The sequence below is a fragment of the Stomoxys calcitrans genome, chromosome 2, assembly GCF_963082655.1.
Source record: "Stomoxys calcitrans chromosome 2, idStoCalc2.1, whole genome shotgun sequence".
Classification (NCBI taxonomy): domain Eukaryota; kingdom Metazoa; phylum Arthropoda; class Insecta; order Diptera; family Muscidae; genus Stomoxys; species Stomoxys calcitrans.
In genome coordinates this window covers 159,261,585-159,285,060 of record NC_081553.1, presented here as the reverse complement: position 1 = coordinate 159,285,060, position 23,476 = coordinate 159,261,585, and the positions used below count along the sequence as shown (strand labels likewise).

The window sequence follows — 23,476 nt, the reverse complement described above, 5'->3', positions numbered from 1 at the left end:
TTTGCTATATATGTACATATTAAAAAAAAAAAATATTAAAAAAAGCGTGATAAGTTATGCCGGGCCGAATCTTATATACCCTCTACCATGAATCGCATTTGTCAAGCTCTTTGCCCGGCATTTCTCTATAGGCAAACAAAGGATAATTGATAAGAATTGCAATTGGAACTATATCAGGTTATGAACCGATTCGGGCCATACTAAGCTTGGATGTTGGAGACCATAGCAGATGCCATTGTGTAAAATTTCAACCAAATCGCATAAGAATTGCGGCCTCTAAAGGCTCAAGAAGTAAAATTGGAAGATTGGTTAATATGGGAGCTATATCAGGTTATGGATCGATTCAGACCATACGTAGCACGTATGTTAAGTGTCATAGAATACTAGGTCATTGTGCGAAATTTCAATCAAATCGGGTTGTTGTTGTTGTTTTAGCAGTACACCGAGGCGGCAGGCCTCCATCGGGTCAATCCGGTACGGACAACCGGATGCCATGAGCTTATAAAATTGCTTTGTAGAGGCTCAAGAAGTAAAATCGGGAGATCGGTTTATATAGCAGCTATATCAGTATATAAGCCGATTTGAACCATTTAATTGCGCCATCTAGAAGCTCAAGCAATCAAATCGGGAGATCTGTTATATGGCAGCTATATCAACACGTGAGCCGATTTGGTCTATTTGCAATCCCATCCGACCTATACTAATAGGAAGTATTTGTGCAAAATTTATTGCTTCTCACAGACGGACGGGCATAGCTAAATCGACTTAAAATATCATGACGACCAAGAATATATATATATATACTGGACGAATACTTCGAGGTGTTACAAACGGAATGACGAAATAAGTATACCCCCATCTTATGGTGGAGGGTATAAAAATGTTAAGAGTAACACATGCATACAATCTCATTTTCATTTTGTGCACCACTGGCTTGAGTCTCTCTCCGAATGGCAAAGCGAGAGCGCAATACCTGCCACTTACTGACCCCTGTGTTGCTGAGAAATGTACAGCACCACTTTTAGTATTAATGCAGTGATCGGGGCCTGTAAATGTATGATTCATTTTTATAATACGTACGAATGTTTGTATGTGTTGATAAAATCTCCGACATCATTGTAGTTATTTTAAAGTCAATGAACAAACGCGTTAGTTCTGTCTAGCATTTGTATGTACACGGAGCATTTAGTAGATTTGTTTATGCTACCTTAAAGTGTTTCAAATCAAACGAGCGGATTTGTTTTGTATTAAAGGCTGCAACATGAACGAAGAAAAAATGTGGAAAGGTTTTTACGATAAACTACAAGAAATAAAAATGAATCCGCCTACCGAACATCAAAGCAGGTAAGAAATAATTTCAATAAACTTCTTTACCCTTGCAATGACTCACGAATATGAAACGATGCTGAAAATACAATCAATGACACAAAGTTACTATCAGAGTTACCATCTATTTTTATCAACACTGAGTAATTTTCTAATAAGTCTATTATGGAAGGCAAATAAAATATTTTTTTGTCGATGATCTTGTGGGAATAATAAAATGTTTCCGCCATTAGCACAACAACAAAAATCTACCTCCAAAGAAACTACCTTGCTTGGCAAATGCTTTAAATGCAAACGTCAAAGTGGTTTTTCATCATTATAGCACTGTTATGATGCTTATGTGCGGAATGTCGGATCAAATAAAACACCGTTTAAAGATCTTAGAATAAATCACATCTGTGTTAACAGAATTTGAGATTTGGATTTATTGCAAAATCAAAACAAAAATTAAAAAAATTGTACTCAGCTGTTCGCATGATCTTACCTTATAAGTGCATCCTGAGATTCATTGATCAAATGTTTAGGTATAGCCATTGGGTTAGCTAAATATTTTTTTGTTTTAAAATAAGTAAAAAGGCATTATATTCGGCCGGGCCCAACTATCTACCACCTAGGGTATATATTTCTATAACCTGCACAGATATATAAACATTTGATTTTGGCCTGGACCAAACTCGCCACAATTCACTGTTAAAATTTTGAACAAAATCGGGTAATAAACGGGTCTTATGTGGGTTCAAGACCGTTAATTGGGTGATCGATATTTATGGCAGCTATGCCCACAGCATCATATTCGGGGAGGAGGAGTAGGGGTTTAACGTATCTCACAGTATTTATTTTCAGCAAAATCAGGTAATATATACGCTATTTATGAGTGAAAGACCTTCAATCGGGAGATCGGTCTCAACATGGACGCCTAACACAGCTCACTGTATTAAATTTAAGTGAAGTCGGGCAATAGATGCGGCTTTTATGGGCCTGAGTTAGTCCTTAAATCGGGAGATCGGTGTATATGGGGGCTATATTAGGACAAAGACTGAGTTGGACCATATTCGGTACTGATATCGAAGATCTTAACACAAATAATTGCGCCAAATTTCAGCCAAATCGGTTAATGAATAGAGCTTTTAGAAGCCTGCTATCTTCGAACCTAAACAGCCCATAGACACAAAATAATTATGTGTAAAGTTTTAGCTAAATATATTAATTACGGATGGATATGGATAATAATGGATGGGAATCGCCACACTTTTTAGATTTTTTAGACGACCATACATTAGACTGTCCCATTTTTTTTGTAAATAGGTGAAAAGCGTACCTTGTATAGCGTATTGTTTGTTTGGCTTTTAATCCCAATAAGCAAAATACGAAATATTATGACGATCGGTTAGCGATAACCCATGCCGAAATGACGTTCAAATTGAATGTAGTGGTTTCTAGGGAATCCAGTTGAGTATTTTCGGTTTCAGCATAAAATTAAAAAACAAAGAAAACATTTGCTACATCACTACTGTAGATGGGATTGTTTAAGTGAGTTTAGCTTAAACAATTAATAATAAAAGTACAAAACATAGCTCGGAACTATCAAACAATATGCTGCATACGATCTATTGTGAATGATCGTGGTCAGATGTTCAGTGTCAGCTCGACATACATGTTTAGCATAAGTCTTCTTACATATACTTCTTTACTGAATTGTTGCTTTCATTCGTATTGTAACCGTACATAAGCAATAAAGTCACATTTTTTTCGAAAAGTGCTTTTTTTGTGATTTTGCTGCCCTTTACAGGCAGCAAATATGAACTATTCAATAACCTTGTACCTATAAAGTTATTACAGTCCAATACAATTCGTAAAAACGTTATTCAGGGATCGTAAAAAATAATAAAAGCCGTCTGTCCTTTCTGTATCGTTCGTCCGTCTCTCGTTTTTTTGTAATAAGGTTGTAAGGTTGGGTTCGCATTTTTCATCAAATCACCACGAACATTTCCACAAACCTCTTTAATATCCTCAAGCAAATTATGCAACGCCTCAATTTGTCAAACTCCTCTTTGCTTTACAAACAAAATACGCACACGACTTTCGTAAACAAATACATTTTTTCTCAACTGAATTTAAGAATCGGATGGTTTGAAATACAATGGAATACAATTAATAGTTAAGAGTAGTAATTGCAAGCGAAAATTTTGGAAGGTGCTTAGCATCCGCCGATACTTGGGCTCGAAGAGAGCTCAATTATTATCCGTTAGCTTTGCATGACTTCCAACATTCTTGACAGTATGGTCCAAATCGGTCTATTATTTGATATTAGCTTATCTAATTAGGAAAATATCAATTGATATGCGAAGTTAAATGGCGTGTTTTCGGTATGAAAAATATCTGTTTGGTAACATTTATAACGTTCTAGGTACATTCTAGGTATATGCCGGATTTGCAGTTTTCTGGCAATTTGTCGAAAAAAGGCAGTGCCGATTTAATGCTGATTTTTTTTAAATTAAAAAAAAAAAACATTTTACAGCAATTGTTTACGTTTTCTTACATGTTTGCAATGTGCGTTTTTCACAATCAATTGAATCAAAAAAATATACAAATTTGCAATATTTCAAGACGTATTTCAAAAAGATGAGAAATAAAAAGAAATATTAGTAAATTAATAATGTGCAATTTACTGCATTTTGTCAGAGAAAAACATTTTTGACATCTGTTAAGATTCACAATAGATGGATTTTGACAATCTAAATCAGCGATATCCGAATCCTTACGGTAGCGTTGATGGCGAGGCAGACGTATTATTATTCTCTATGTTTCAGTCGTTGTTCAGACAGCAACGAATGAACATGCACAGGGGTACACGCATCCTTTGCTGTTTTTATTTTAAAAACAATTATTTTTATCGATTTAACGCTTGGAAGACATAAAAAAGCATTTAAGTTTTCTTATTTTATGTTTATTTTTGCGAAACACCAATCATTCAGTCCAAAAAATGATTTTTTACATATTGAGAGAATAAAAAATACTTAAAAAGAGTATTTTACACATAAAGTCACATTTTTATTTTGGGCATCTCTGATCTAAATGATTCATACAATCAGATATTGTCTGGCTGCAGACCGTAGGGCTCTTAGCTTTTTCAGTAATTCACGGATGAGAGAAAGGCATGTGTCCAGTTTGACAGATCCTATTGATCCGATTAAGGCGCTATTACACGGCATGTATATGTCTTATGAAATGACACTTTTTGTATTCACATGAATAATTGAAAATATTTGTCAAAATTGTCAATTTACATATGATTCACCATTTTTGCTATCACACCTGTATCTTATTTTCGTATGACATAACCTAAAAATGTGGGCGAAACCTGTTTTTTATGCGTAATAATGGTTAAAGTTGTGAGAAAACTAGTTAAACCATAAATTTGTGAAAACAATTTAATTTGAGGTTGCTTTTATTCGGCTGACAGCAAAAACATCTGATTTCTTTATGTTTTTGTTAGAAGGAATAGAGCATGCTATAATCGATAAAAATTACATGTGCTATTTTGAAAAGTGATTTTCATGTGTTAGTCTTGTTGGTATCACACATGTACAACTCAACATGTGCTAGTTTGACATGTCATAAGACATGCCGTGTAATAGAGCCTTTAGTTTGGTGTGGTGCCAGACGAAATTGCGATCTAGGCAACTGGTCAATGCTATTTTGTGCCTAAGCAGGGTACTCTGTTTTTAGTTTTGAAAAAATTGAACAACATATCTTAATTTACTTTAACAACTGACTGAGAAGGGATTTAAACCCGTCTGCTACGCAGACGATGTTATAATACTTCTAAGGGTTAAAGATCCGAACGAGCTATGCAGAAGGGCCGAAAGGGTCTTGCATATGGCATACGACTGGGCTAGACCCAAAGGTCTCAATGTTAACCCAGAGTAGACTGAAATATGCCTATTCACGAGGAATACGAAGGGGGGCCAATTTAACGCACCACGTTTCCTCAATAAGACGATTTTGATATCTGACAAAGTCAAATACTTAGGTGTGATCTTGGACTGGAAACTGAATTGGAAGTGTCACATTCAGGAGCGTACTGAGAAGGCTCACTGATGTTGGGCGCTATGAAGACGAGCCGTTGGCTCGAAATGGGGCCTGTTCCCGAGGATAGTCCACTGGGTCTACAGGAGCGTAATTAGACCAATACTTACTTACGCCTCAGTAGTTTGGTGGACTGCTATGGAGAAAAAGTGCAACATAAGGACCATACAACAGGTTCAGAGAACATGTTGTCTTGGCATAGGCGGAGCGATGAGGACCACTTCCACTGGAGACTATTCTAGATATCGGACCCATTGACATACAGCTATGCTATGCGGCTATGAGACTTAAGGCGATGGGAGAATGGATTGAGTATGGGAGCAGCTCATACCATCGTGGTATAATCGAGGCGACGATTGGCAACCTGGAAGGAAGGGAAGAGGTTTCCGATCGGATACCTGAAAAGAACCTTAAGTCGTGTGCGATGCACTGCTGTTATCGGCACAGTCTTGGATTGACGCAACCCTAGTATTTCCATCTGGCAGTTCATATTACATGAATGGATCAAAGCTAGAAGACAGAGTGGGCCTGGGGGTCTACATTGAGAACCCAGGACTGAGATCTGTTTTAGACTGCCTGACCATAATACGGTCCTGCAGGCGGAGATCCGGGCGATCACGGAATGCCTGAAGTGGTGTGGTACTAACGCGAGGACGCCGAGTGTGAACATCTTTACCGACAGTAAAATTGCCATAAGGGCAATAACAACCAGAACGGTAAGGTCACGAACAGTCTTGCAGTGTAAGAAGGAGATTGACGCCTTCTCTGAAGATGGGAAAATCCGCATCGTTTGGGTTCCGGTCCATAACGGAGTAAGGGGAAATGAAAGGGCAGGCGATTTGGCGATGAAAGGCAGAGGACTGCCGTCAATAAACTTGGTTAACCCGAAGTCTTTCGGGTCGACGCAGTCCGAGTTAAGGGAGTGGGCGACGAATGCGCATGCAATATTGTGGAACAGCGAAACGGTCGGTAGGACGGCGAAAATCCTATGGGGGATCCAGATCGTGAGAAAATGAGGCTATTACTGAAAGGAAGCAAGAAGGAGGTCAGTATAGCTGTTGGTATCATAACGGGACACATAGAACTACGAGCTCACTTGTGTAAAATCGGTGCGGCAAGTGATAGCATGTGTAGGGCATGGGGGGAAGATGATGAGACATTGGAGCATTTCCTTTGTCATTGCCCTGTTTTCGCGTCCAACAGAAACCGGTGCTTAGGTGAATACACAATATCAGACATAAACCATCTTAGGGGAGTGGTATTGAAAACAATTAAGGATTTTGTAAGTAGCACGGAATTCCTAACATAATATTTTCTTTTTATACCCTCCACCATAGATTGGGGGTATACGTTTGTAACACCTTGAAATATGCGTCTGAGACCTCATAAAGTATATATATTCTTCATCATCATGTCATTTTAAGTTGATTTAGCCATGTTCGTCCGTCTGTCCGTCCATCCGTCTGTCGGTTGAAAGCACGCTAACTGTCGAAGGACTAAAGCTAGTTGCTTGAAATTTTGCTCAAATACTTTTTATTAGTGTAGGTCAGTTGGGATTGTAAATGGGCCAAATCGGTCCATGTTATGATATAGCTCCCGATCTTGGGTCATGACTTCTTGATCCTCTAAAAGCCGCACTCCTCGTCCGATTTGACTGAAATTTTGCACGTGGTGTTTTGGTATCACTTCCAACAACTGTGCTAGGTAATATTCAAACCGGTAAATGTTTTGATATAGCTGCCATATAAACGGATCTTGTGTCATGACTCCTTGAGCCTCTAGAGGGCGCAATTCTCATCCGATTTGACTGAAAATTTGTACGTAGTATTTTGGTATCATTTCCAACAACTGTGTTAGGTATAATTCAAATCGATTCGTAATCTGGTATAGCTGTCATATAAACCGATCTTCGATCTTGACTTCTTGAGCCAATAGAGCACGCAATTCTCATCCCATTTGGATGTTTTTTTTTTATGACTTTCAATAACTGTGCTAAGTATTACGCAAATCGGTACATAACGTGATATGTCTGCCATATAAACCGATTTGGGATCTTGACTTCTTGAGCCTCTATAGGGCGCAATTCTTATCCGATTTGGCAGAAATTTTGTACAACGGCTTCTCTCATGACCTTCAATTCACGTGTCTAATATGGTCTGAATCTATCGATAGCTTGATACAGCTAACATATAAGCCTATCTCCCGATTTTGCTTCTTGAGCCCCTATAAGGAGCAATTCTTATGCGAATGAACTGAAGTATAACACAATGACTTCTACAATGTTCGGCATTCATTTATGGTCCGAATCGGACTATAACTTGTTAGAGGTTACTTTATAGTTTTCAGAGCGCACAATAAGCCGATTACTGGTTAGGTATATGTCCATAGTGGCATGGGGCGGATTAATATCTGCACCCTCTTTTCAACCTAACCTAACCTCTACATTCGTACCGAATATGGCGATAATACTTATCTAGGTGCCATAGTGATTAATTTTTTCCAGGGTTCAAAATATTTTCATGGTGGTGGGTATGTAAAATTCGGCCGTACTTAAGACGACTTTTTGTCGATTTCTTTTATTGCTGATATTCTACAAAATTAATTTGGCATTTTGCCTTTAGCCGAAGTTTGTGAAATTTGTTTTCAGCAGGTCTGCCAGATTTGCCGATTTTAAGGCATTTTGCCGACTTTTAGCTTTATACTATGTTCAGACCGAAGCTGTTTTGGGAAAACGGCTCGTTTTTTTTCCTTATAATGCATTGAAAACGACTGGTTTTGCCTTTACAAATTATAATGGAAAAACGAGTCGTTTGTAAAGAAGCCAACGTATGTGAATCTTAAAAAAATGCCTATGAGACATGAACTGAACATACCCATCTGTCAAAGTATGAAACCAAAAATTAAATAAATTACAATAATGAATACATGCGGATTGAAAAACTAAACTAAAAAGGGAAAAAAACTTGCATTAAACTTGCCATCAGCTCCAGAAATCTTGCAACAAATATTAATTTTTAAATAATCAACCAAAAAATTTCAAACAATAAACAAGCAATCCTGTGTGAACGGTCCAGCCGTTTTCAAAAACACAATGAATAAATCGTATAGACATGGCATAAAAAAATTAAAAATTTTAAAAATGCGGTTTCCTTTTGAACCTTGGTATTCACAAAGGAAGGGTGGAGGTATTTTAATTTTGTTATTCCGCTTTAATAAATCGAAATCTTTGATATTTTAAAGCTTAATTTTGTTCCTATTTGTTAAAGTAATTTTTATTATACCGCTTGATAACTTGTCGACTTAACTCATGTTAACTGTCATGTAGATCGATCGTTTAGATTCCCAACTCCATTATGAATCAGACTTTATCTCGATATATATATGTAGATATAATATGCTGTATTGGACCCATTTGCATACGTGCTATGTATGGTGATAGTTGGAGATAACATAAGGAGGTTAAAAAATATCCACTATGGTGGGTATGAACCTTGCGTTAGCAGTTTTACATACTTTTTATTAGAACTATGCATTTTGTTGTTAAAACAGTTAAAACAAACAAATTGGAGTGCCGAAAATCCCGATTATGGTCTGCTGATTTTCTACAAAATTAATTTGGCAGCCCTGATTCTCAGTTAAAAAACTCTATTGCTCAACTGCTGAACAAAGAGACATAGATAAATTAAAGGGTGATTTTTTTGAGGTTAGGATTTTCATGCATTAGTATTTGACAGATCACGTGGGATTTCAGACATGGTGTCAAAGAGAAAGATGCTCAGTATGCTTTGACATTTCATCATGAATAGACTTACTAACGAGCAACGCTTGCAAATCATTGAATTTTATTACCAAAATCAGTGTTCGGTTCGAAATGTGTTCATTCACCGTAACGTTGCGTCCAACAGCATCTTTGAAAAAATACGGTCCAATGATTCCACCAGCGTACAAACCACACCAAACAGTGCATTTTTCGGGATGCATGGGCAGTTCTTGAACGGCTTCTGGTTGCTCTTCACTCCAAATGCGGCAATTTTGCTTATTTACGTAGCCATTCAACCAGAAATGAGCCTCATCGCTGAACAAAATTTGTCAAAATTTGAACACATTTCGAACCGAACACTGATTTTGGTAATAAAATTCAATGATTTGCAAGCGTTGCTCGTTAGTAAGTCTATTCATGATGAAATGTCAAAGCATACTGAGCATCTTTCTCTTTGACACCATGTCTGAAATCCCACGTGATCTGTCAAATACTAATGGATGAAAATCCTAACCTCAAAAAAATCACCCTTTATATATAGATAAACTGGTTGGTGGCGCTTGAGAATGTGGATATCATTTCTCTATCTAAGAACATGCCGCAAGCAGAATTCTGCTTTCAACGGCATGTAGTCGTTGCGTCATTTGCATTTTCTAAACATTATTTCCTTTTCCATGAAGTAAACTATAGCGTAGTGCACGTATATATAGGGTTGCATCAGTCGCAGCTTCCGATATGTGTATCTTTCTTTTATTTTTGCTGTATATTTGATTTTTTTTTTAATTTTTTCGGCAAATATGATTGTTTTGAAGGAAAGTAAAATAATAACCGACACCTATAAGCTTGACATTTGCTGTCAAATTTTGAAAGCACAAAAATTTCTCTGTAATTTCAATACTCTTTGATAGAGTATGCGACATGGCTGCCAGAATTGCGATCAGCATTTTGACGATTTTAGGGTTCAAAAACCGAAAAGTGCCGATTTTCTACTTTTTAATTTAAAAATGCCAATTTTTTTTGTATTTGACTTATAGGTGTATTCTTTCTTGTTTTTTACCCATTACCAAAGCCTTGTACTGACTTCGACTTTTTGCCTGAATAACTGCCATTATAAAAAATGGTGACGAAGAAACTGCGAACACATTTCACCCGTGAAATGTTTACCTTTTGTAGTTTTTGAAAATATTATAAATTCGCAAAAACGAGTCATGTAAGCCAAAATGAATGCCTAATTGTGCTAAATAAACACAGCCCTGAATAATGTCAAAATGTAAAAATCAAATTAAAAAAAAAAGAAATTTATAAAATCAACTAAATTTCACAGATAAGGCAAGAAAATAAATATCTTAACAATATTGCATCATAACATTTATTTTGGAGTGTGAAAAAATGCAATTTCCAAAACATCTCAACTAGTGTGAACGGTTGAGATGAGACATTAGACAAACTTCTCACATATCAAGTTTAAACTCAAAGATAAGGACCTCCTTTTCATAGCCGAGTCCAAACGGCGCACAGTGGAATAGAGTCCAAAAAAAACTAGAAAAAATATATCTTTGGAGAATGGATAGAGATAACTCTTTGAAATGATGAGAGCTGAGGTGCTATTGAGATCATTTGAAAAATTTCAAAGCCCTAGGTGGCCACCTCAGCATTTCCAAAAATTTTTCGTGCTGCCAAATCTTTATTTACGGTCCAATTTAAAAAAATCGTTTTTTGCTGCATAATGCTCAAAAATCTCTATCTGCTGGTTTCGGGGTATTCGACTTTTAGTTTTTTTTCGAATTTTTGCCGATACCGGCTTTGTGTTTTGCGATTTACGAAGGCATTTGGAGATCGATTTTCATTTGATTTCATGATGATTTGAATTGGTGACAAAATTTGCAATGACTAAGCATCATTACATCCGATAATCTATTGTAGTTAAATGTTATAAAGTTTGAAACTCCAAATTTGTGAAAAAAGTGAATTTTTTATATTTTTTGGTCAAAAAAAGGGTTTCATTGATTAGTATTGAAAAACATTGGTTGAATACCTTAACATTTTCTTTTACTTTTGTAAAGACAACATATTGTTGATTCGTTTAAAGTTAAAAATAATATGTGAACTGAAAGGCGTGCAATTTTATATTCAATTGCCCACAATTATATTCAATTGCCCACTTTGAATTTTATATTCAAAAAAATATTTTTCAATGGGAAAAACCACTTGATTTCTCAAAATGCTAACCCAGATCCCTCATTCGGGCTTATGGTATTTCTAAAAAATGGGGACCTCGAAATCACCTTTGCCCGAAATAGATATTTTTGGAAAAATTGTGAAAAAAATCAAGCAAAATTTATTTTGCTGTTTTAAAAACACTATTCTCTGCTAAATTAAAAAAAATATTATTTAGGTATTTATTCGTTTTTTTTTCTTTTTAACTTCGTTGAATGAAAATTTTCCCCTATTTTTGGAATGAATGTCAGTAGCATGAATGTGGAAAATTAATTATGTGCAAAAAAAACATATAAGGGAAACCCCGCATTTTTCTGATATATGTGGAAAACATAGTAAAAAAAAAACGAACATATACATTTTAAAAATTCCCTTTGAATTTTGGTGTCCTTAAAAAACCAAAAGTAAATTCTGCCCGAATGTTTTTACAAAAATACCCAAAATCCCCATTTCGGGCAAAGATGATTTCAAAATCGGCAATTTTTAGTAAATTTGCTGTGTAGGCTACAAATATTGTTTGGTGCATTTTTTTTTTGTGCTTAGGGAACGTATGAAGTTAAAAAACATAATCACGAATGGGGGATCTGGCCTTTGTAGTTTGCGAACACGAGGGTTTTTTCCAAATCTTATTTAAACTTTATTTAAAACGCATGTACAACGTGTCGTCAAAGCAAGTTTTTCCAATAAAGACTAATCAATTAAACTACTTATTTTGACCAAAAAAATGCAAAAAATCCACCTTAATCACATTTTTTGAACTCCAAACTTTTAATTGCATTATCGTATGTTGGCCCATGCTGCAGCAATGACATTGTAAACCCATGCATCAATTGTAAATTCATGCATCAAAACAAAAATCGAACCCCAAATGACTTCGTAAATCGCAAAAGCCACGAAGCTAATCTCGGCCAAAATTTCAACAAATAAAAATTAAAAGCCGAATATCCCCGAAATCAGTGGAACGAATTCTGAAAATCGGACCATAAGTGAAGATTTGGCAGCCCAACCAATTTTTCGGTATGCCGAGGTGACCAACTTTAAGGGCCTCTCTAACCATTTAAACTTTCAAAGAGTTATCTCTATCCGTTCTTAAATGGCATATTTTTTACTATTTTTTTTCGATTCTGTTCCAGTGTGTGGCGTGCCTAGCGCGCTAGCTTTTTTTACATGACTGCTACCCCATTTACATGGCATAGTATTTCACAAATGTCCCCAAATTTAGGAGGGGATAACCAGTGCTTCAATTTTTTCTGATGTTATCGCTCTGGGATACGAACTCAGGCGTTCAATGTCATGGATGGACATGCTAACCTCTGCGCCAAGTGCGAACTTGAAATTAAACTGTAATTCTCAAAAATTATGATATTGGGGTGTTGCTTGGCACATACAATATATCTTTTTCCATAGGCAACATGAATTCGAAGATGGGTGTTTGTATATTAGACCGTCCCATCCTATAAGGCAGAACATTTTTTTTTTCGCAAATAGAGAAACACATACCCTCCATTTTTTTTTTCATTTTGGTCCTAATAAGCGAAATATGAAATATCAAGACGATCGGTTAACGATAACACGTCCCGCTACGGCATTCAAAATTAGACAAAGTGAATTTTTTGGGATCCATTGGTAGATTTTACGTTTTAGAATTTAATTTGAGCACAAAGTAAACATTTATATGACACTTATTGTTAACTAAACGTAAGTTACACCTAAAGGATGATTTTTTGAGAGCTATAGGAAAGAAACACACAATTCAGAAAAATTCATGAAATCTTTATTTGAATCGATAGTACGGTCCATATAATTTAATGTTTGAAAATTATTTCATGAAAATGTGGCCCGTGACAATTTTGGCATACTCTTGTCAACATTTTGGCCGGTATCTCACGAATAAATGCTTGAATGTTGTCTTCCAATGTGTCAATTGAAGCGGGCTTGTCTCTATAGACATGAGATTTAACATAGCCCCAAAAATAGTCGAAAGGCACGGTCCCGAACGTGAAATAAAGTGTTCACCGAACACTCCTCTTAATAATTCCACTTGTACGCGTGTTGTGCGGCATGTGGCACCGTCTTGTTGAAACCACATGTCAGGCAAGTCAAGCTCTTGCATTTTGGGCAAAAAAAAAAAATTGGTCATCATCTCACGATAGCACTGACCATTCACATTTACGTTACGTTTTGCATCATCTTTGAAGAAGTACGGTCCAATGATGCCAACAGCCCATAAACAGCACCAACTGTGACTTTTTCCAGATGCATTGGTAGTTCGTGCAATGGTTCGGGCTGATCTTCACTCCAAATTCGACAATTCTGCTTATTAACGTATCCATTGAGCCAAAAATTAGCTTTGATTTTTTTGATAATAAAATTCAACTATGTTCGACAGTGAAACAAAACCCGAAACGTGTGTAACCTGTTTAAACCAGTGTTGCCAAAAACATAATACCTAAAAAATCACCCTTTGGAACCACTTCTTTCGCAGAACTACTTCCTAGTTAAATCTAGCCATGCCAATCTGTGCGCAAATCCGCCTGTCTGTCTATGTTTTTAATCAAGGTACAGGTAGCATTTAGTATACAAATATTCGTGATATTGATATTGCATGTTTAGCCTAGGGACAAAAGCTATTAATTTTGGTCAAAATCGGTTCAGATTTAGATATAGATCCTATATGTACATATATCTTCCGATTTTCACTTAAATGTCGTAGTTGCCCCAATTTTTAACCGATTCCCACGAAATTTGGTATGAAATATTTTATTACTCCAAAGCCAAATTTCATCAAAATCGGTTCAGATTTAGATATTACTTTACTTTACTTTAATTGGCTACGACAGAATATTTGTCCAACTAGCCGAACATAGAATAGCGTTCCAAACGCCTCGATCTTCTGCGTTCATTCTAAAATTTCTGACACCAAGTTTCGAGGTGTCTCAGATTTAGATATAGCTACCATATAAAGATAGTAGCCGAAATTGAATTATTGTGTCGTAGTTTCTGTAGGTTAAACAGTATAATGGAAACTAAAGGGTGATTTTTTTGAGGTTAGGATTTTCATGCATTAGTATTTGACAGATCACGTGGGATTTCAGACATGGTGTCAAAGAGAAATATGCTCAGTATGCTTTGACATTTCATCATGAATAGACTTACTAACGAGCAACGCTTGCAAATCATTGAATTTTATTACCAAAATCAGTGTTCGGTTCGAAATGTGTTCATTCACCGTTCAGCGATGAGGCTCATTTCTGGTTGAATGGCTACGTAAATAAGCAAAATTGCCGCATTTGGAGTGAAGAGCAACCAGAAGCCGTTCAAGAACTGCCCATGCATCCCGAAAAATGCACTGTTTGGTGTGGTTTGTACGCTGGTGGAATCATTGGACCGTATTTTTTCAAAGATGCTGTTGGACGCAACGTTACGGTGAATGAACACATTTCGAACCGAACACTGATTTTGGTAATAAAATTCAATGATTTGCAAGCGTTGCTCGTTAGTAAGTCTATTCATGATGAAATGTCAAAGCATACTGAGCATCTTTCTCTTTGACACCATGCCTGAAATCCCACGTGATCTGTCAAATACTAATGCATGAAAATCCTAACCTCAAAAAATCACCCTTTATATCCACATCTAAACCGATTTTGATAACATATAGCAGGGGCTTTCTGATGTTATATTTTATTTTATATTTTTTATTTAAAACATGGAACACGTAGATTCGGAACATGTTAGAACATGCTGCCTCAATGTGCAACACACACACTGCTTACTTTACTTGAATTGGCTATGACAGAACATTTGTTCCACTAGCCGAACGTAGAATAGCGTTCCAAGGGCCTCGATCTTCTACGCTCTGCACCAAGTTTCGAGGTGTCTCCCACCACTTAATTGTTCCACTGGGCTTTCGGTCGTCCCGGTTTGCGTGTACCACCGTGTTTGCCTTCAAAAGATTTCTTTGGTGGAGCTTCTTCATGCCTCAGAACCATATAATTACACGGGTAGTATCAGTGTCTTGTATAGTGTAATCTGCGTCTGTCGAGAGGTGGCCTTGTTTCTAAACTGCTTAATTAATCCAAAGTAACATCTATTTGCCAGTATTATTATTAGCTTTAGTCAAAAATGGTGTCACTAGTTTCGGACATGGCTTGAAAACCTTTTGAACGTATAGGGGTTTCGAAAGAAGCTTTGTAGTCAACAAAGAGATGGAAGGTGTTGATTTGTCCTTATCGGGTATTTTCCAAGATTTGGCGCAGTGTGAATTACTGGTATACGGTGGATTTACCAGGTCTAAAGCCGTGTTGATAGACTTTAAGTTTTAATCTTTCACACAGTACGCTCGAGAGTATCTTGTATGCGATGGGGAGGAGACTTATTCCTCTGTAGTTGGCACATGCCGTCTTGTCTCCTTTCTTGTGTACGGGACATAGTATGATGAGGTTCTAATCATCGGGTATGCGTTCTTCTAGCCAGATTGCGCAGACAAGCTGATGCATACGCCTTATCAGCGTGTCGCTTTCGGTCTTAAATAGTTCAGCGGTTAACCCGTCGGCTCCTATTGGCTTATTGTTCTTCAGTCGGATCACTGGTACTTGGACCTCATTCTGATTAGGAGATAAACATTCTATACCATCAACATTGATTGGTTTTGCGGTATCCTCTTCGCCGCCATCGTCGGTCCTCAGCATGCTATGCGTTAGTTACCAGATTTCCTTCTTTGTCTCTGCAGAAGGATGTGCCTGCACCAAAACCATCGGTTTGATGTTTGATTCCTTGGTAGATTTTCTGGACTTCATTCTGACTCCTGTACATCTCAATTCGCTCACACTCACGTCTTTCCATTTCCTTTTTATTTCCGCGGAATAGACGTTTCTACTTTCTCCTGTAGGGCGCCCCGGTAGCCGAGTTGGTAGCGTGCTTGTATTACCAGTGTAGGGATCGTGGGTTCGATTCCCGCCAGAAGCCTTGGTCTTTCGCTACTGTGTGTTTGCAGCTTTTCAATGTCTATCTTCCGTGCAGTGTCAGATCGTACTTTAATCGCCATGCTCAAACGGATGCGAACCTTTGCTGCAGCAAGATATTGATCGGTATCAATATTCGCTCCACAGATCGATCGTTCATCTAACACGCTGGATGAATGCTTTCAATCTATCACAACGTGATCAATTTGGTTCCTCGTGTTTTTATCGGGTGACAGCCATGTGGCTTTGTGGAAATTTTTTTGTTGAAATCTGGTTCTGCAAACTACCATGTTTTTGCCGCGGCGAAATCTTTTAGTCTCAACCCATTACTGGACGTTATCTCGTGGAGGCTTAACTTTCCGACTATTGGACCAAAAATGTCTTTCTCCTGAAGTTTGAGCTCCAGCTTGTGTGGTGTCTATCGTTATTACGCGAAGCTTAGCCAAAAGCTCCAGCTTGTGTGGTGTCTATCGTTATTACGCGAAGCTTAGCTAAAAGCTACCGGGCGCGTTCACAGGTTGCAGATAATGCGGCCGCGGGCAGTCAGAGATTTCGAGAGGAGAGTGTCAGGGGTAAGGTGGAACTTGTTCTTAATTAAATACTGAGTGCCACTGCTACTCGAAATAACAAGGCGAGTTATTGGCGCCTTCAAATAATCAATGACCAACATCAGCGTCTGTTTCCTGGTAAGGGGCGGCTGGAGACGAGCGTCGGATCTTGAAGAAAGCGGCTCGCTACAACGAGGGATGTATGTGTGTCGTTGGGCCTGTAACTGTCCCCGGTAAACTTTAAGAATCATTCTGAGAAACAATAGGAATAGTAAAAACGGACTCCCCTAACGTTGACGACCTGCACCTGGAATGTCCGCACTATCCATAGAGAGGGTGCAGTATACGTTCTGGCGGATGTATTGGAGAAGTAAAAGACAGATATTACCGCCTTACAGAATGTGCGATGGACCGGGAATGGCGTCGCAACAACACCAAACGGTGACGAACTATACTATAGCTGCTATAGCGCACTCACTGCTACAACAACAAAAAGCACAGACATTTGTTTTATTTATTTTGTCTTAAGTTTATAGATAACAAAAACCTTACAGATTAAATTACTGACAAATATCTTCTTATATATAAAAATCAATTTGTATTTGTTTGTAGGTTTGTTTGTATGTTTGTGTGTTCCTTATAGACTCAGAAACGGCTGAACCGATTTTCTTGAAATTTTCACAGATGGTGCATATCACCCGTCGTAAAAATAGGGTACTACATTTTTTGATTTCTGAAGGGGGGCGAAATTTTGTGAGCTCTCATATAGTACCCCAAAAATAAAAATTTGTATCCAAATTTCGGATGGGGTACCTAGGGGGGCTGCCCCACCCTAAAACCTACCAAACATATATTTACACCAATCATGACAATATGGGACTCAAATGAAAGATATTTAGGATAAGAAAACGTATCTGATATCCAATTGTCGGACCAAGTGTTAGGGGGACCACCCCAAACCCCAAAACACCCCTAAATCGGATATACTTACCGACTATGGCAATATGGGACTCAAATGAAAGGTATTTGCGAATAGAATACGAATCTGATATCCAAATATGGGACCACGTTTCTGGGGGTCCACCCCTTTCCCAAAAAACCCCCCAAACAGGACTTATTTACTGACCATGGGAATATGGGGCTTTAATAAAAGGTATTTGAACGTAGAATACGAATCTGACATCCAAATATGGGACTAAGTGTTTGGGGGGGGGGGGGGGGGGGGCGCCTCATACCAAAAAGTTCCGCCAAAAGGGACAAATTTACGACCATAGCAATATGGTGCTAAAATGAATGGTCTTTGGGAGTAAAGCACGAATTTGATACCAATATTTGGGAAAGTGTCTACGGGTCCACAACACCACCCAAATAGGAAGTATTTGCCTACTATTGCAATAAAAGGCTCAAATAAGAGGGTTTTTAGAGTAGAGCACGAATCCGACATATATTTTCAAGACCAACTCACTGAGTGGCCTCCCATCCCCCAAAACACCCCCCAAGCGGATCACGTTTGCCGACCATGGAAATATGGGGCTCAAATTAAAGGTATTTGTGAGTAGACCACTTATCTGATATCAACATTAGGGACCGACTGTCTAGGGGACGTCCCACCGCCGTAGCAACGCCCAAATAGGAAGTATTTGCTCACCAAGACAATTTGGGTCTTAAAGAGAGTGTAACAAAATATTTATAGTTTTTAGGGCCAAAACCCCAAACCCGACATATTTGCTGACTTTTGCAATAAGGAGTTTAAATGAGATTAGAAAACGAATTTGATATCCAATTTTGAGGGCAATGGCAATATGGGGTTCAAATAAATCATATATAGATATATGAGAATAGAGCACGTTGTTGATATATTTTCCGGGCTTAGTGTTTGGGTGACCACCCCAATCCCCAAAACACCCTTAAGTCGGGCATATTTACCGACCATGTCAATGTGGAGCATAAATAAAAGGTATTGGGGTGTAGAGCAAGAATTGATACCCATTTTCGGGACCAATTTTCTGGGGGTCTACCCCTTTCCCAAAATACCCCACAAACAGCAATTTTTTAGTGACCATCGCAATATGGGGCTCAAATTAAGGTATTTGGGAGTAGAAAACGATTTTGATAACCTATTTTGGGGCCATGTGTTTGGGAGACGCCTCATCCTGTAAACTCCTCTTAAGCCAATGGCAATATGGAGTTTAAATAAATGGTATTTGAGAGGAGAGCACGATGCTGATATTTATCTGGGGGACCACCTCTCCCCCGAAAACACCACAAAATCAGACATCATGAGAATATCGGGCTGAAATGAAGTATGTTAAGAATGGAGTACACCTTGCATCCAAACTTAAATTCGTAGACCAAAAAAGATCATATGGGATTCAGATAAAGGCACTTATATTGTTAAACTGTTAGTCAAGCGATATACTATTTTCGTAGCATGGTATTTCACTAAAAGCTCTTTAATTGTCGAAAAAAAATATTCCAAGGAAACTTTTGTTCCATATAAAGTAAAAGAAGGCGCAGCGGAGCTGGCCCGGGTCAGCTAGTATATGTATAAACAAGAATATCTCTATTTTTTGAGTTTTAGGATATAGAGGTTCACATACTTCACTCAACGAATTTTGTTTTTCAAAATAGTAAAAATGTTTGCTAAAACAACAGTTTTTGCGTGCTGAAAATGGAAAAGCAGACATGACTGATGTTTCAGCAAACAAAGAGCTGCTACTTTAGCAAGCATTTCCGTCTGCTATTTCAACTACAAAATATACTCAAATACTGAAATTGTTGCTACGGTAGCAAATGAATTGGACTGCTTAGAGGACCTTATTTATATATTTGCATTGAATTTAGCATATAGTAGTTTACTCCCCCATTTCATTTCATTTCATTTCATTTTATTTTATTTAGTTTTATTTTATTTTATGTTATTTTATGTTATTTAATTTTTTGTGTTTAATTTAATTTTTATATTATTTTACTTTATATTATTTTATATTACATAATTTATTATTTTTTCTATTTTTATTCTATTTTATTTTACACTCAGAGAAATTTGTTTGTAAAAACACAAAAATGTTTGCTGAAACAACAGAAGGTCTGCTGAAAATGGGACAGGAGTGATTTTTTTGCTAAAACAGTAAATATTTTCTGCTGTTTTCAGATGGTAGAAAGTTTAAACTAACTTTAAACTAATTTGTGTATTGTATCTTATCTCTTAGTATCACAGGTATAGTTTGTTCTAATTTTCTACATTTTGATAATTTTTTAACAATTACAAATATCAGCAGACAAAATATCTAATAAAATCATATTTATGCTATTAAACACAAAATGTACCCCTTAAATAACCAAAAATGTATATGATAATATAGGAAATGCTTTAATTATTGTTTTTAAGCATGAAGTTTTGTGAACCTTTCCTTCCATAGTTAAGAAATTGTAACTTAAAATCAGCAGACAGTGTTTGCTGATATCAGCAAACTTATTTCTCTGTGTGTACTTTATTTTATTTTATTGTATCTTATTCATTTATTTTTTTATTTTAGTTTTTTTTATTTCACTCTCCCCCTAATAATCCCATAATAAATAGTACAAACATTTTCAGCAAACAATTTTTAACCAGCTGGTTTGAAGTTGCAAACATTTTGCTATGACAGCACAACTGCTACTGGAATAGCAAAAAAATTAACACCTTTCAGTCAGCGGACAGCATCTGCTTTTAATAACAATTTTTTTTTATGAGTGTAAGAATGATTCAAGTATAATATGAACTTTCTTTTTATCAATTCACGACTTTCTGATAGATAAATTAGTTTGTAAAACTTGTTGTGTTCAAAGAAGAGACGGCGCAAAGGTTATTTTTTTGCATTGGTAATATTATAATAATGACGAGTTGGCTTGATTGAAACGTTTATATGAAGTCCATCCAAAATAAAATTTTAGCCTGAATAATGTGCTTTAGAAAAGTAACATTCATGTGACATCAGCAGACCAATAAAATGAACGAAACGGCTACGTTGGTTTTTTGATCCGGTAATTCATTTTTATTAATTTTCCGAAAATTAAAATCTCTTCCAATTTCATAATTTTTCATGTTTACTAGCTCGACGGCCTTTGGAAAAAAATCTGAAGTGATCAAACAAATTAACGTAAAGTAATCAAACAGTGAGAAGTTTGCCCCTGTTCTTTAGTGGAATGTTCATGGGCAAAATTTGCAATCAAACAGTTTATTTCGTCTGCATTTGATAGCGTTTTGCGAAAGGAACAGGCGGGTTTTTGGCCGGGACGTTCTTGTGCCAACCACATCAACTCTTTGCGTATCATCATTGGGTCTACAGTCTACAGAACTCAATACACACATATACTATATAATAATCGACTTCGAGCGTGCTTTTGACACGGTTTCGCGAAGCTTTATGTGGAGTATTTTTGATTCTACTAGATTCCATCTTAGAGGCAACAAATGCTGAGGCACCCTATGGCATTCGCAGAGGTGTAAAATATTTCCTTGGCGACATCGACTACGCGGATAATGTATGCCTCTTTGCGCATTGCTTTGAGCACATAAAAGCGGAATTGGAGAGCTCAGCCAAAGTAGACCTGAACCAAATTGATCCGGATAGGCCCAAAAAAACTGATACCGCTCAATTTAATCATTGAAGATGTTGATAACTTTTCCTACCTTTGCAGCAAACTTACAAAGGACGGAGGATCGGAAGCAGACTTTCTCAAACGCATCAACAAAACTAGAATCGCCTATCTTAAACTCAACAAAGTTTGGAGATGCAGTGACAATACAAAACTCAGAATCTTCATCAGTAGCGTAAAATCGACTTTATTATATAGCTGAACTACTTGGAGCTTGACACAAACGACTACCCGCAAAATCCAAGTTTTTGTAAATCGCTGCCTACGACTAATACTTAAAATTTTCTGGCCAAACCGTATTTCAAATGAAGAATTGCAAATAAGAACAATCACTTCCCCGGTCGATGTAGAAATCTGGAAGAGATACTGGACTTGGTTGGGTTATATCGAGAAAGGTCTTAGACTGGAACCCACAAGGACAGAGATAAGGGTACGACCACGAAACACAAGGATCCGCTGTACGAAAAGATAATTGGAATCAACCCATATATTCTGTAATCAAGCCAGGGCTTTGCAAACGATAAAGCTTGATGGAGAGAGCTTATTGATGCCCTATGTTCACACTGAACTTTTTACAATTGCTCATATTTTGTTGCAATATATTTAATGTACTCCAGTTGTCAATAAAGGACATATATGTATGAACTACTATTGTTATACTGTGAACAGAACCTATAGACTCATTAGATAAGCTGATTGAAATGTTCTATTCTATTTTGAGAAATGAAGTATCTACAGCTGTTCCGAGGATGATTATATGTAAGCATACTAGTCCCCTGAAATTTGACTGTTTTATCAAGATAAAGGAATAGGAAGAATAAGCTTTATAAGGAGTTTGGCCAATCTAAAATGTCCTAATGGCACAACGATTCCAGGTCCGAATTGTGCATACTCAAATATATAGTGTTTAATAAGTCTCTGGGTACTGGCTTTTTACCACCAATATGGAAAGAATCGTTTATTGTACCTTTATTAAAATCGGGTAGTAGAATTGAAGCGCCCAATTATAGAGGAATCGGAAAATTAAATACAATTTCTAAAATAATTGAAAAGATGGTGACTGAGGTATTATCCTTTCAAGATTCATCTATTTTTGTAAACATTTTTTTGTCAACATGGCCCCCGGAAATCAAAGCTTTTGATAAGGTCAATCATAACCTACTATTATTGAAGTTGCATGTTATGGGCTTCTCCAAATCATTTTTGAACTGGATGAGATTCTACCTAATGGGCAGAGCTCAATTGGTGAAAGTATGAAATGTTATAATTGTGACATCAGATGTTCTTCAAGAAGACCATCTCGGACCGGTCTTATTTACATTGTTTATAAATGATCTGCCTGTGATACTTCGATCAAAGGTTCTAATGTATGCAGATGATGTTAAGATTTTTTATTCTTATAATGAGAAGGCAAACCTGTGTATACTGCAATCCGATCTAACCGAGTTTTATATATGGTGCAATACTAACTTGTTAGAACTTATCACTTTGAAATGTAAACATTATTATTAGAATGATTGCATAGTGGAGTATGTAGATTCTATTCATGATTTGGGGATTCTATTGGACCATAGATTCGATTTTAGAAATCATATTTCCTAATTACGAATAAAGCTTATAGAAATATGGGATTTATCAAGCGATGGGGTAAGGAATTTTCAGACCCCTTAGTAACGAAACCATTACATAATTCATTTGTACGTTCTACTTTGGAAAATGGGTTCATTATATGGGATCCAGCCTATTCCATTCATTCAAATGCGATTGAGTCTTTTCTGGGGCGTGGCTAGAGCTAGAGGATCGCTAGGATCCTCGGGCTCTCCCATTGTATGAATTTAGATTAAACTTAATTAAATTACCAACAGTAAAAAGCCGACGAACAATGCTAAATATTTTTTTCCTTCTCAATATTATGCAGGCAAAATAATCTC

At 36.9% G+C, this 23,476-nt stretch overlaps 1 protein-coding gene across 1 annotated transcript in view; it reads left to right on the top strand.

Annotated features, from left to right (window-relative positions):
* The first annotated feature begins 1,065 nt into the window (after window positions 1-1,065).
* LOC106084241 (protein unc-13 homolog 4B) overlaps window positions 1,066-23,476 on the top strand; it is a 151,003-nt gene continuing 128,592 nt past the window's right edge. The window contains exon 1 of the mRNA XM_059363533.1: window positions 1,066-1,344. Within this exon, the coding sequence (XP_059219516.1) occupies window positions 1,262-1,344 (83 nt within the window). The 5' untranslated portion in view covers window positions 1,066-1,261. The remainder of the gene's footprint in view (window positions 1,345-23,476) is intronic.